The sequence below is a fragment of the Camelina sativa genome, chromosome 1 (assembly GCF_000633955.1).
Source record: "Camelina sativa cultivar DH55 chromosome 1, Cs, whole genome shotgun sequence".
NCBI lineage: Eukaryota > Viridiplantae > Streptophyta > Magnoliopsida > Brassicales > Brassicaceae > Camelina > Camelina sativa.
In genome coordinates, this window is record NC_025685.1 from 12,561,315 (window position 1) to 12,576,012 (window position 14,698).

Sequence of the window (14,698 nt, forward strand, 5' to 3'; positions counted from 1 at the left end):
TCTTTTACTATCTCATTTTTACATTCTCTCATTCTCTTCTACAATACCTCAAATCATTTTTCGTTTTTTTTTAAATTTTTTGATTTCTTATTTTTGTTGAATGGGTTGTAAAAAACAATTGAAATATCATTGTAAATTTTTAATGCTAAATTTTAATTTTAGGGACTACATCATAGATATTTTACATTGTTCTTATTTTAAAAGATTCATCTCCATTATCTAATTTGGATTATTATCTTATAAGTAATCATTCTCTCCTCCTCTCCCACCATTATCAAATGTTGTTATATCTCATATATGTTGTAAGAGTTTGATTCTATATTTTCATTTAGAAAGTATTATATATATATATTACATTGTTCTATTTTTTAAAGATTCATCTATATTATCTAATTTGGATTATCATCTTATAGTAATCATTCTCTCATCCTCTCCCACCAATATCAAATATTCTTATATCTCATATGTGTTGTAACTTGTAAGAGTTTGATTATATATTTTAATTTAGAAAGTATTATATATATTTAACATTGTTTTCAATTTTTATTTTATTTATATAAAAATAAAATATTTCTTTTATATTTCTTGCCTTTCTAATCTATTCATATTTATTTTTTAAATTTGCATAGTTAAATTTAAATTAACATATGTTGGTTTTAACAAAAAAAATCAACTTTATTTGAGAATTAGATGTTCCTATTCATTTTTAAACGATCAATGTGTAACATAATATATATAAGCATTTTGTCTTGCAATCACAAGTTCCATTTCCATTGCTTAACTCCATGGTTAAACTATAATATATGTTGTCCTATTTGTAGGAACAACAACATACTTATTTAATATATTTAAAAGAGCAGATGATTAATCGAAATAAACATTTCTCCAAATTTTATAATTCAATCAGTGTGAGTGTACTTATTACTTTGAAAAACCTTTACATTGAAGTTCATAAAATCATATAAGAAAACTAAAATACTATGTCACTTCAAATTTGGAAGGAAACACTTGGTATTCCCTTTTAAAAAAGTCAAGACACATATAAAAATTTATTAATATTTAACTCACTTTAAAGGCATAAGAGGTCATTTAACTCAAAATAACTTCTATCCAATAATTTCATACATCTCTCCCACAAATAATATATATATATATATATATATATGCTCAAGATTCTATTTAAATATTACAATTTTTTTTAGTTAGCTAAACTTATAGTCACATATATACAATATATATATACATAAGAATTTATATTATTTATTAACACCATAATTCGACCCATTATTTACTTAACTCAAAATTGGTTTCAAAGCCAACTAAAGAAAAACAGAAACAATCTTATTGATATTAGACCAAAACATGGGCATACAAACATAATCACTTACACGAAAGATAATTATTTTAAAAAATAACTTATTATTGCAATATCAACGTATGAAGGGTTTACATAAGCAGTTAATTAAAAAATCTAAAATACAATAAATGTATTAGGAAAAATATCAGTCAATGATAAGATTGGATCCTCGAAAGCAAAAAACAACATCCTCATAATTCATAAAAAATAAACGCCACAATTGTACACATCTAAACGAAATGGTATAAACATATAGTGTATAAATACAAGTGACTGCGAAGCCTGTATATGTCTAATTAAAACGAAATAATACAAAAGATAAAACGAAAAAGATAAAAGAAAAAAAAAAAAAAAGTGTCAATTACACCATAACCCACACGTTGCGTGGAGAAACACCTAGTTAAAGACAAAATCATCATCACATTGTTTTTCATGTTTATCTCCTGCAAACACCGTTACACAAGTTCAAACTAAGCGGTGAAACTTAGATTTGAATTCATGTTTTGTAACCATACAAAAAGATCCTAAAACTATATAATTAACCAGAAAGCATATTAAATTCATTCATGATTCCTTTGTTTCCTCAACAACATTTGGATCAGATCAAATAATAATCATCTCGTCATTGTTATCTATAATATGTAAGAAAATATATTAGTAACTAGAGTATGATCTGCGGTATATCATAGGTAATTTTATTTTTTATTTTTTTTGTTAATGTATTTAATACTAATTTTGGTAATGTATTCTTTTGTTAATTTTAGTGATTTAGTATATAATTTGTGGTATATCGCACAACAAATTTTGTTTAATACAAATCTTAATTAATCAATTTGATTTGACATATTTTATATTGATGTTGTTAAAATAGTAAAATAAATATTTAACCTGTATTGAAGTATCATTTTTAGATATTTTATTTTTTAGTATTATCAATTCAATATGTCCTGTAATATAACTCGTTTGTGTTATTTTAAAAATTTAATCTGTTTAAATATTCATAATTTTAAACTCTTTATTAAGTTTAGATATATCAGTTATAAATTATAAACTTCTTAAATTCTATAATTTACTATATACGGTAAATTTACTATATATGTATGTTGAACACACACTTTTTATATTAATTAAGTAATGTATGTTCATTTTAAAAAATTCAAATCACAATATATGCAGGAAAAAAATATACATTTTTATTAACTTATGTATTATATGATGATTCACTATATTTCAATTTTAAAAAAAAAAGATGATAGGAGAATAATTTTTTTTAATATGGAATAAACTTCTAAATATCTATATTAATTATAGAATATTATATATATGGATATTTAAAATATTTTCATTCTGTTTGGTTATAAGAATGATAGAGAGAATTAATTAAACTTGTTTGGATATGAATATAAACATTAAATGACATTCAGTGACAATTGTTTCCATTAACATATTTTTGAGCAAAAAAGGCTGTAAAAATACTAGTATAGATACAAACTAGTCCAAGTAAAATAAACCGATTGATAAACGAAAGCATTTTGTACTTTTATCATTAACCTTTTTACCATATATGAATGGATACTCCAAAAATATATACAGTGCCAACTTTCCTTCTTCCAAATAGTATGTGATCAAATGTCAATTAAAACCTAATATGTACTCTACCACGATCAAACGGTATGTATAACGATGTAACACTTTAAGATTGAATCCTTATAGACTAAGTAATTACACTATAAATTCTGAAGAATAAGTAAAGCTAAAACAAATAGAATTTTTGAATTAAAATGATTAAAAAAATAATAAATAAACGCAAGTAGTTGTCTTTAATAAGTAAAAGCATTGAGGACAGGGAATCGTTAGAAAAAATGATAAGGAATGCAGACAACATAGGTATGAATTAAACATCGTTCTCGAATTTAAATCACAATTGTAAAGCTAACCTATTTTCGCATTGTTACCTACTTATGTAGTGAATTCTCTAGATCTTAATCTCTCGTTTGAATCTAGCAAATCAAGCAAGCATTTACAAGTTCAAGTTTGATTTATTCACAAAGTGTCTTAACTTCAACTCTCAACTCTTATCGGCTAAGGATCACTTTGCCCACCTATATTTTTCAAGTAACTCAACAAAATTTTGGTTCTCAATGATTAAACCTAAGATCATAATCTAGGTCGTCATTCTAGCTTAAGCATTAAAAACAACAATAGATGAAAAAACTAAAATCAATCCCCAAATTAACAACCTAACATCAATTAATTAATCATAGCAACCATTCTAAAACCCTAAACCCAATTAAGAATCTACTAAGACATGGAGAAACAAGAACATTATTTAATTGCACAATAATATATATAGGGTTCATAAATTGTCTCTATATTAAACAAGGAATCAAGAGTAGAAATTGTCTCCCCAAACTTACAAAAGCAGAAAAGTCGTCTCGAGTAAAAGTTTTATCTTTAGAAATCGAGCTAAAAAGCTACTTAAATATCAAGAGAAAACCCTAAAAAGCTAGTTTTTTAAAAAAAAAAGTATCGGGTATGGGACCGATCTGTCCAGGCTTCTCTTGTCGTCCTGGGTCGATACAAAGAGATTTAATCTGAAAGAATGGTGACCAATTGCTCGTAAGTTAGGACTGATCGGTCTTGAACTCCTGACTTCATCCCATCACATCCAGCAGCAATCCAAAATGGTCCAATAATTCTTTTTTCTCTCCAAAACATCTTAGAACCTGAAAATATAATAAATAGTACGAAAACACCGAGAAACCATCTTGTTCTTATCGAAAAAAACTCAAAATTTGAATGTAAAACACGGTTAAAACCCGATAAAAACATAAATTATTAGTATGGCCAATCATCTAAGTCAAACAAATCATATACTATTGGAATTTAAACAAGTTACAATCTCAAAAAGACACATAACTAAAGTGAGAGACTTAGAGTACTCAAACTTACACTTGCATGTCTAAGATCCCTCTTCCTCGTTCAGGAACACAGGAGCCTGCTTTTGTAGGACTCACAACTGGAGTCAAAAGAAACTGTTTCCATCGGATAAGTTATAAGTAAAACATTAGAGTGAGATCTGCATTTTGAATAATAAAAAAATAAAATTACGGCCATGAGACTTAAGGCATATCAATAGGCTACCAATATTTAGTTATTTTAAATCATGTGTACGTAGTGTGACTAATGAAAAACTGTAATTAATCAACTGAATTTATATTAAAGAGATTATTTTGAAAAACAATAATTAAAAGTAAGAATCTTGGGGATGCTGAAATTAAGGCAATAAACACGACAAAATAATGTTAAGCCTTCCAATGGATTTAGCGACGACTTCTATGCTCTCTAAAGTGTCTGAACATTTGGAATAAAATAGACAATAAAAAGCATAAAAAGACATTGTAATAATTAATGGAGCAAAACATTTTCAGATATGGAAACGAATCATCTTATCAAAAACACAATAGAATGAAAACTTATGATCTAAACAAAACCTGAAACAGAGATTTAAGCAACTCAAAATGAAAAAAAAAAACCCTATAGACTAATTTACTACAGTGCAGAGATATACAGTTAGGGAGATAAATAACAAAAGAACATCACACATCGAATGAAGGAGCACTCACAGTAAGGTCATTGTAAGAACACTTCCTTATGAATCATTACATTCTCGTTCACCAGTCACCATTCAGTAACAACCCCAAATCTCATCTTTATCCCCTCATGCAACATTCGCATGCAACCTTCCAGCTTCAGCTTCCTTATTCATGCCAGATAAATAAATGTTCATCACATACTCAACTTCGAAGAAGTCACTCAACTCATCATACAAACTTAATCTCAAAATATGACTCTTACAAGTAACAAATTTCAATGAATTAAAACAAATATTAGACCCGGGTTCGCTGGATACTTACTTACCTAGAGATGTTCTGCCTGTAACATCGAAGAAGAGAGAAGAAAGAGACCCTTAAAGAGTCGAAGCTTTTGCTGCTAAGAGGAAGAGGGTCACAACATGCAACACGCAGAAACCTTTAGTGGTGAAGAGAGATAGTGAGAGAGTTGGGGATTAGAGAAATCTGGATAGAGAGCTTTGAGAGGTTGAGAGCTATTTATGATGGTGAGAAAGATAAGATGCAGATTAGGTTTTCTTTGGTTTACTAAAATCGGTTTAGATTATATTAATTTAAATTTTTGTAATTTCAATTGGTTTTGGTTATGGTTAACACTAATCCATTCTAATCCTAATTCATTAAGCACATTAATCTATTCATGTCCAAATTTTTTACTCATTAAATCCATGTATTAGACTGGTTTGGATTGATCCATCAACTTCAACCCATTTTGACAGAAACAAATTTTCATTTTTTAATATATTGACTATCTACATTTTTATCATATATTTTTCTTATTTTTATCAGTGTGTCTTTTTTGGATTTGTTTGCTTCCCTCCCACTAAACACATCGCATCTCCACGACTGATTCTTGAATTTTCAATCATCCTAAATTTTTTTTGTCAGATTTTATTTTTACCTAATTCTAAAGATTTTATCAATTCTTTTTCTTTATTCATTTTCTAGAGTTCACACAAATCTCGAGATTGATTTTTTCTTTTTTTTTTTCTTTTCTTTTACCCTTAAATCCCTCTGTGTGTTTTTTTTTGTTTCACGTTCCCACATGTGTCTCTGATCTGTAATTAGATCACAAGAATCTCTCTTTCAACTTCTCTCCTATGACAAAACAATACACAAGAGAAGAAGAAGAAGAAGAAGAAGAAGATTAAAAGAGTGAAAAGCTTGAGATGATGAAGTAAGAAGAAGTCATCTTGTTTCTTGCGGAGAAAGTTAGAAGTTGAAGAGACTAAAGGTGAGACCTTTCATACATCTTTCGATTTCTTGATTTAGACCCACAATGCAAATTCTGATTCTTGATTAGGGTCTAACTATGTGTCTCGATCTTAGACTGATTCTTTCTAGTTTGACTTGTTCTGAATCGAAAAATTTAGGTTGAGATTTGATCCATTTACTGGTTTTGTACGACTTCAAAAATATTGGAGATTCTGATTTGGGATCAAATGGAGAACGTTGATGTTTCAAAGTACATACACAGCTCTGTGCACAGAGCCGTTGCTTCTAAAGACTATGTTGGTCTTAAGTCAATACTGTCTTCTCTTCCAAAGCCTAAAGATCCTTGTGAGATTCAAACAGAAGCAGCTTCATTAGCCGAAGAAGCAAAATCAGATGCCATTTCTGCTGTGATTGATAGAAGAGATGTTCCAAGCCGCCACACGCCGCTACATTTAGCTGTGAAGCTATGTGACTCAACAGCAGTTGAAATGCTTATGGTGGCTGGAGCTGATTGGACTTTACAAAACGAGGAAGGCTGGAACGCGTTGCAAGAAGCTGTTTGCGGTAGACAAGAAGCGATTGCGATGATTATAGTCCGGCATTATCAGCCTCTTGCTTGGGCTAAATGGTGTAGGAGGCTACCTCGTTTGATAGCTACAATGAGTAAGATGAAAGATTTTTACTTGGAGATGAGTTTTCACTTTGAGAGCTCTGTTGTGCCTTTTGTCTCTAAGGTTGCACCGTCTGATACTTATAAAGTTTGGAAGGTGGGATCTAATTTGAGAGCGGATATGACTATGGCTGGTTTTGATGGGTTCAAGATTCAACGGTCTGATCAGAGTATACTGTTTCTTGGTGATGGGTCAGAGGATGGTGAAGTTTCTCGTGGATCTCTTTACATGGTGAATCATAAGGACAAAGAAGTGGTGAATGCATTGGATGGTGCTTGTGGAGTTCCATCAGAAGAAGATGTTAAGAAAGAAGTGGCTGCAATGTGTAAGAGCAATATCTTTAGACCAGGGATTGATGTGACACAAGCTGTTCTGTCTCCTCAGACAAATTGGAGGAGGCAGGAGAAGAGTGAGATGGTTGGTCCTTGGAAAGCTAAGGTTTATGAGATGAACAATGTGGTTGTTAGCATTAAGTCTAGAAAGGTTCCTGGTGCATCAGGTGATCAGAAAGAGAACGGCGATGATGATCTCTGCGATGTTCTAACAGATGAAGAGCAAAAGCAACTAGAAGCTGCTCTTAAGCTGGATTTACCAGACTTCCCAAATGTAAATGGTGATAATGGTTTCATCGATCATCATCAGCAGCACGACGATCATATTGAAGTTCCTGCCATGGATTGTAGTCAGTCAAACAAGAAAGGAGAGAAGAAAGGTTGGTTAGGAGGATGGAGAAAGAAAGAGAGTAAACAAGAGAAGCAAATTCAGTACGCTCCACCGAGAAGCTCTCTTTGTGTGAATGAGAAAGTGAGTAATCTATTGGGAGAGTCAAATCAGATAAAACCAGGAAGACACTCAGTAGATAATGAGCATTATAGGAAACCAAAAGCATCAGTCTCTGGTAAGACACACCAAGAAAGTGAATACAAGAAAGGGTTACGTCCTGTTCTTTGGCTATCCCCAAACTTCCCATTACAAACAGAAGAGCTGCTTCCTTTGCTTGACATACTTGCAAACAAAGTTAAAGCTATACGTCGTCTCAGAGAACTTCTTACCACAAAGCTTCCCTCTGGAACATTTCCAGTCAAGGTATGTTGACGTTTAAGGTTAAGAGCTAATCTAATGTTTCTTTACTTCTGAGATTGGTTTTGTAAATGTAGGTTGCTATCCCAGTGGTACCTACGATAAAAGTGCTTGTTACATTTACAAAGTTTGAAGAAATTGAGCCTGCAGATGAATTTAAGACGCCTCTCTCGAGCCCGACTGCTTCTGGATATGAGAGTCCAGCTGCTTTAACTGACTTCACAAACTCATCGTCGTCGTGGTTTCGTCGGTCTAGATCAGACAAAGATGGTTCGATGACGAGTAGTAGTAGTAAGTCGAAAACTTTACAAGACCCATTTGCTATCCCTACAGGTTATACTTGGGTCAGTCTTGAATCAAAGAAAAAGAAACAAGATAAACAACAAAAACCCAAAAAGGGTAAAAAGGCTGAGCAAGCTAGCTAATAATCACTTCAACAAGTCTTGACTCTTGAGAACATATAATAACTAACCTACGCAGGTCTTCTTCATAAGATTTGGTCGTGAGTGTGAGTATACACAGACATCAAAAAGAAAGGCTTATGCTTTATTGAAGTGGTTTACACAGTCATTTTTTTGTAACATAAACTCAGACATTTGCAATAAATTTATGTAATTCGATTTGGATTATTCCTTTTTCGTCTTAAGTGTGATGTAAAACATATATATATATATATATGTTCTGCTGCATCTTTTGTGGCCAAGTGTGTTTTGTGATGACTTTTGAGGAAAACAAGCCTTTTAGATCGACGGTTCAATAGTAAACCGGTCCGGTTTCTTAAAAAAACTACAAAGCAAAATTCGGTTGTCTTAATGGACGGGTTATTGAATAACCGGACCCGAGTAAACCGTTCTTCTATGGAAACCTGCAATTTGCTTTTGAGAGAGAGAACTTGTGACTTCCTCCTCGCCTCGTCGCCCACTGGAGACATATCAAAAGCCAAAGTTCGCCAGACAGTCGCTCACCACCGCACTGCCTTCCTTAGGTCTTAGATATCGTAACGACTGAAACCCAGTTATTGTTGTCTCAACCCTGCACAATACCATGAACAGGTTCTGTTTTCGCCTTTCTTCTTGATTTTATTAATTTGAATCACTGTAATTTGTGTAATCAAATTTTAATTTTTTTTTTGCTAATCAATTGATGTTGGGTTGATTTTTTTAAGTTTCTTTGTTCCAAGTTTTGAGAAACTACTACTGTTAAAGTCTCAACCTTTTTTTTTTTTTTTTTTTTTGTCGGTGATCATCATGTTTGGTGGTTGTATGTCAAGTTTTCAGCAATTGTATAGGAATCTGGGTTGCTTGTTAGATTATTTAGCTTCTTTGGATAATAGAGAAGATTATTATATCATGCTGTCTAATATTAATTGGCTTCTAGGACAGGGTGCTGGTTAGGAAACTTAGTTCAAATGTCTGTGAAACAAAGATTCTGCGAAGGACTTGCTCAACTGATGTGACACATAAAGTTTCTACTTCTGGTTCCAATGTAAGTTCCCCCTCTTTATGTCCTTGTGAAAGTTCATACTTGTCTTGGAAGAATTAGGTTCGCTACTTTGGATTTTCCATATTCTTAGTGCAGCTGTTGTGTGGGGATATTGGCATTCAAAGTCTTAGCTGGATACTGTGGCAGTTTATCATGTTTGCGACATGAATATAATCCCTTTATTAGATAATTAAAGCATCTCCGAAATGGGACGATGAAGTATAATTTTATACAAGTTAGTTTTAGTTTAATTTACTTCATGATTTAGGAGAGTTTTGCAAAAAAGAACTCTACTGACGATGGTCCACAACATGACATTGCTATTGTTGGTGGTGGAATGGTTGGAATCGCTTTAGCTGCTTCTTTGGGTAAGCTATGGTTGCTATTCCGGAATTTGTTTTTCTCTATTAGCCTGTAATTTATGTTCTGCAACCAACTAAATAGATAATTGTTCATTTGATGGCATGGTTGTTGTTGTTCTTTTAGCAAGCAAGCCATTGACGAAACACTTGAATGTCGCGATTATTGACAATAATCCCCTTTTGGGGAGAAAAAATATCATCGAGAAAGGGAATCCACCTGATCCCAGAGTCAGTACAGTTACACCTGCAACAATATCCTTCCTCAAAGGTACGCAGTGGGCTTTCTCGTTTCTTCAGTTTCTGCTCATTGTTCTTTCGAAATGGTGTGAACTTTCTAGAATTGGCTAACAGAAGAGCTACTAAATGGTAGCATAAGGTTAACTTAATATGCTGAATTTGCCACTTAGAGTTAGAACCCATANTGTCCTTGTGAAAGTTCATACTTGTCTTGGAAGAATTAGGTTCGCTACTTTGGATTTTCCATATTCTTAGTGCAGCTGTTGTGTGGGGATATTGGCATTCAAAGTCTTAGCTGGATACTGTGGCAGTTTATCATGTTTGCGACATGAATATAATCCCTTTATTAGATAATTAAAGCATCTCCGAAATGGGACGATGAAGTATAATTTTATACAAGTTAGTTTTAGTTTAATTTACTTCATGATTTAGGAGAGTTTTGCAAAAAAGAACTCTACTGACGATGGTCCACAACATGACATTGCTATTGTTGGTGGTGGAATGGTTGGAATCGCTTTAGCTGCTTCTTTGGGTAAGCTATGGTTGCTATTCCGGAATTTGTTTTTCTCTATTAGCCTGTAATTTATGTTCTGCAACCAACTAAATAGATAATTGTTCATTTGATGGCATGGTTGTTGTTGTTCTTTTAGCAAGCAAGCCATTGACGAAACACTTGAATGTCGCGATTATTGACAATAATCCCCTTTTGGGGAGAAAAAATATCATCGAGAAAGGGAATCCACCTGATCCCAGAGTCAGTACAGTTACACCTGCAACAATATCCTTCCTCAAAGGTACGCAGTGGGCTTTCTCGTTTCTTCAGTTTCTGCTCATTGTTCTTTCGAAATGGTGTGAACTTTCTAGAATTGGCTAACAGAAGAGCTACTAAATGGTAGCATAAGGTTAACTTAATATGCTGAATTTGCCACTTAGAGTTAGAACCCATAATTGAGCTTAGTCTTTGTCCTGTTTCAGTCCCTGTATATCCTTTTTAGTTTTTACTTTGGAACAATGCAGATACTGGTGCCTGGAAATACATTGAGGAACAGCGACATGCTTATTTTGATAAGATGCAGGTAATGGTTGTTAATTTTATACATTCCTTCCGAAGCTTTTATATGATGGCGTCTGAAAATCTTTTTATTTGTTCAAAGAAAAACTCTGTCAAAATGTTTGTGGTTATAATTTTGGTGGAAGCTGTTGTACCGCCGGTTGCCTCTTTACATGTTGCCATGTTGGTATAAAGTATCTCTTCATTTGTTTGAATTTAAACTTGAAAAGCAAAACTACGATTAGATTTATTTAGGTGTGATCTGAAGGATTTGCATATACTGACACTGATATGCTAGATGGAAAAAATGAAGTCGTTTGTCATGTTTCGTATCTTAGGTATGGGACTATTCGGGCCTTGGATATACAAGATACAATGCTAATGATGTACATCAAGATGTGTTGGGGTAAGCATATTGCTATATACATCTGCATCCTTGATGATGTTAATAGTTTTGTGTACTAAATTCTCATTCTTGACATGATCCAGGTGTGTGGTGGAGAATAAAGTTCTTCAGAGTTCTCAGCTATCTTGTGTACAGGTATTTTGCTTTCTTGAGTCCGTTCTTGTTTCATTCATCATCGTGGTTCAGTCTATCAGGTTTTTCTTCTGGTATTCGTCTGAACAGACTGTGCGTGAGTTTAGAAAGAGTGCTATGATTTTGAGGAGTCATTGCTAATCACTTATAAATTCTACAGCCAATTACTATCCTTCTTCAACTTTTTAACGAGATAATCCGACTTTATAGAGTTATTAGTTTGGCATGTTTTCTGTGTCTTAAATGGGAGGGCCTAATTCGCAGGAGTCAGATCTCCAGAAGACTATTTATCCCGCAAGGTTGAACGCGATGGATATGCTACCTAGCTCTTCGCTGACAGGTCTTGGTGAAGTGCCATCTACGACTGACTTGTTTATGCGAGGACGCCTTGCTAAGCTGGAACTAAGCGATGGAAATAGCGTCTATGCAAAACTTGTGGTAAGTGTTCTCCGCTCGCTAGAGTTGAGTGGAACTGTTTCTGAATCTCACCAACTTTAGGAATATCTAACAATGTTTGTGCAGGTAGGCGCTGATGGGTCTAAGTCGCAAGTGAGGGAGTTGGCAGGGATCAAAACAACTGGATGGAACTACTCACAAAATGCTATAATTTGTACTGTTGAGCACACTGTCGAAAACTACACAGCTTGGCAACGGTTTTTACCCAATGGCCCCATTGCACTTCTTCCCATTGGTGACAAGTTTAGCAACATAGTATGGACTATGGACCCAAAAGAGGCATCAGATCGCAAATCTATGAACGAGGCTGACTTCATCAAAGCTGTAAACGACGCTCTGGATTCTGGATATGGTCCACATCCAGAGACTACAAGTTCACGGGATAGTCTCTCTTGGCTTACAGGAAATGTGACCATATCCACCAAGGAAAGATTTAAAACTCCTCCCAAAGTTGTGAGGCTTTCTTCAGAAAGAATGATGTTTCCTTTGTCGTTGAGGCATGCAAAAGATTATGTGTCAAAGCGTGTGGCTCTTGTCGGTGACTCAGCTCACACTGTTCACCCGTTGNCGTCTATGCAAAACTTGTGGTAAGTGTTCTCCGCTCGCTAGAGTTGAGTGGAACTGTTTCTGAATCTCACCAACTTTAGGAATATCTAACAATGTTTGTGCAGGTAGGCGCTGATGGGTCTAAGTCGCAAGTGAGGGAGTTGGCAGGGATCAAAACAACTGGATGGAACTACTCACAAAATGCTATAATTTGTACTGTTGAGCACACTGTCGAAAACTACACAGCTTGGCAACGGTTTTTACCCAATGGCCCCATTGCACTTCTTCCCATTGGTGACAAGTTTAGCAACATAGTATGGACTATGGACCCAAAAGAGGCATCAGATCGCAAATCTATGAACGAGGCTGACTTCATCAAAGCTGTAAACGACGCTCTGGATTCTGGATATGGTCCACATCCAGAGACTACAAGTTCACGGGATAGTCTCTCTTGGCTTACAGGAAATGTGACCATATCCACCAAGGAAAGATTTAAAACTCCTCCCAAAGTTGTGAGGCTTTCTTCAGAAAGAATGATGTTTCCTTTGTCGTTGAGGCATGCAAAAGATTATGTGTCAAAGCGTGTGGCTCTTGTCGGTGACTCAGCTCACACTGTTCACCCGTTGGCTGGTCAAGGAGTGAATCTGGGATTTGCAGATGCATGCGCTCTCTCCAAAGCCATTGCAGAGGGCATTGCTCTTGGTACCGATATAGGCGAGGTATACGCTCAAATTCTTAAGTTTTAAACCCCATGTTTATTTACTTCTTTCCTATGTATTGATTGCCTGAATCTTTAATTGTAGGCGAATCTGCTCAAGCGATATGAAGCAGAGAGAAAACCTGCAAATATGGCAATGATGGCAGTTTTAGATGGAATCCAGAAGATGTACTCAGTGGATTTCGGACCGCTGAATGCTCTAAGAGCGGCTGCGTTCCACGGGGCTCACTACATTTCGCCGCTTAAAAAGCGTATCATATCTTATGCTTCAGGAGAGCAAGCTTTGCCGCTGTTTTCTTGAAGAAAGAGTGGAACTTATTAGCAAATATTCTGAACCATCTCTTCTTTTGCCTATGTTTCCAATAAGCCTGTTATGTAATTCGACCTTTGTATTTAGAATTTTATGTTATAGTTAGTAATACATCTTCTGATATCAAAACATGTTTTATATTTTTAGATGTCCAACACGGCCATATTTGGCAAGGCAAGTCATTGTCTCATCGCAACTTTGTTATTATTACAGCAAGTATATGTGTTAAAAGCGAAGAAGCAATCATTCATCAGCTATATATTTCTTTTATACTTTGAAATGCAACTTATATGCACAATTGTACAAAGCTCAGCCAACTATTCACAAAAACGTGTCCCGGACTATTCTTGCCATCACTCGTGACCCAAGCCGACTCATTATCTCAGGCAGTACTGTGGCAGAGATCCCTGGCAACACAGGAAGCAGTTCCCGAACCACTTGAGATACATCTACAACCTGTTTTATGATATTGACCACACATAAGTTTAAAAACTCAAGTATTACAACGACTGAATTATGAGAAAATTCTGAATCTTACTTGATCAGGATTATTCGACATGGAGCTTCTTGCGGTAAGGAACTCGATTACTTTCTGAACATTGTTTAAGATGACCTTGTCCTCTTCCGTCACGGATGGAAGGAGTGCTGCAGGCTTGAAGGGTCCCAGTGTTGCTGGTAACATACCGAAGATTGGGGTCGTGTTTCTGAATCCGAAGACCGCCATTGCTTGCACCAGCTGTTCTCTTGTTATTGCATCAACGCCTTTTACTATCTGTTTTAAGTGATCGCAAATAACTGTCAGAACTGATGTTGCCATGAATAAGCATGTTTTAAAACCATTACGTGGCGACTATGACCTTTTCTACCTAGTTATTGTCAAAATTTGTCATTCATTGTGCAGGTGTATTAATGTGACAAGAACAAGTGGTCAGATTTTGATCATTACCTCATCCAACAGAAACTCGCGGAAGAAGTTCCCTTTCTCCGAAAGCAGAAACGACAAAGCGACTCTCGTTTGAGCTGGCTGGTCCGGTTGGGATGCA

The 14,698-nt window shown here is 34.6% G+C and overlaps 3 protein-coding genes and 1 long non-coding RNA gene across 7 annotated transcripts in view; 2 read left to right on the forward strand and 2 right to left on the reverse strand.

The window, feature by feature from the left end:
* LOC104789024 lies at positions 3,711-5,465 on the reverse strand. 4 transcript variants are annotated; one of them, XR_768550.2, is made up of 4 exons: positions 5,279-5,464; positions 4,984-5,117; positions 4,310-4,392; positions 3,711-4,083 (listed from the first exon to the last, which is right to left on the reverse strand). It is a non-coding gene; the product is annotated as an uncharacterized LOC104789024 (long non-coding RNA). The 4 variants fall into 4 exon arrangements; XR_768551.2 differs by having other exon boundaries at positions 3,711-4,436; positions 5,279-5,465; XR_768552.2 differs by having other exon boundaries at positions 3,711-4,392; positions 5,275-5,465.
* On the forward strand, positions 5,961-8,584 carry LOC104789040 (ankyrin repeat domain-containing protein 13C-like). Its single transcript, XM_010514796.2, has 3 exons — positions 5,961-6,223; positions 6,363-7,961; positions 8,033-8,584. Exons 2-3 carry the CDS (start codon positions 6,432-6,434, stop codon positions 8,378-8,380), a joined length of 1,878 nt encoding a protein of 625 aa, XP_010513098.1. The 5' UTR covers positions 5,961-6,223; positions 6,363-6,431; the 3' UTR covers positions 8,381-8,584.
* LOC104789056 (ubiquinone biosynthesis monooxygenase COQ6, mitochondrial) lies at positions 8,828-13,797 on the forward strand. The gene is made up of 10 exons (XM_010514812.1): positions 8,828-9,007; positions 9,338-9,440; positions 9,706-9,805; positions 9,924-10,067; positions 11,054-11,112; positions 11,426-11,493; positions 11,577-11,628; positions 11,890-12,063; positions 12,753-13,346; positions 13,431-13,797. Exons 1-10 carry the CDS (start codon positions 9,000-9,002, stop codon positions 13,644-13,646), a joined length of 1,518 nt encoding a protein of 505 aa, XP_010513114.1. The 5' UTR covers positions 8,828-8,999; the 3' UTR covers positions 13,647-13,797.
* Positions 13,821-14,698, reverse strand: part of LOC104789047 (uncharacterized protein sll0005-like) — a 5,665-nt gene continuing 4,787 nt past the window's right edge. Inside the window, exons 12-13 of the mRNA XM_010514802.2 lie at positions 14,194-14,427; positions 13,821-14,111 (exon numbers count right to left, since the gene is read on the reverse strand). Of these exons, the coding sequence (XP_010513104.1) occupies positions 13,977-14,111; positions 14,194-14,427 (369 nt within the window). The 3' untranslated portion in view covers positions 13,821-13,976. The remainder of the gene's footprint in view (positions 14,112-14,193; positions 14,428-14,698) is intronic.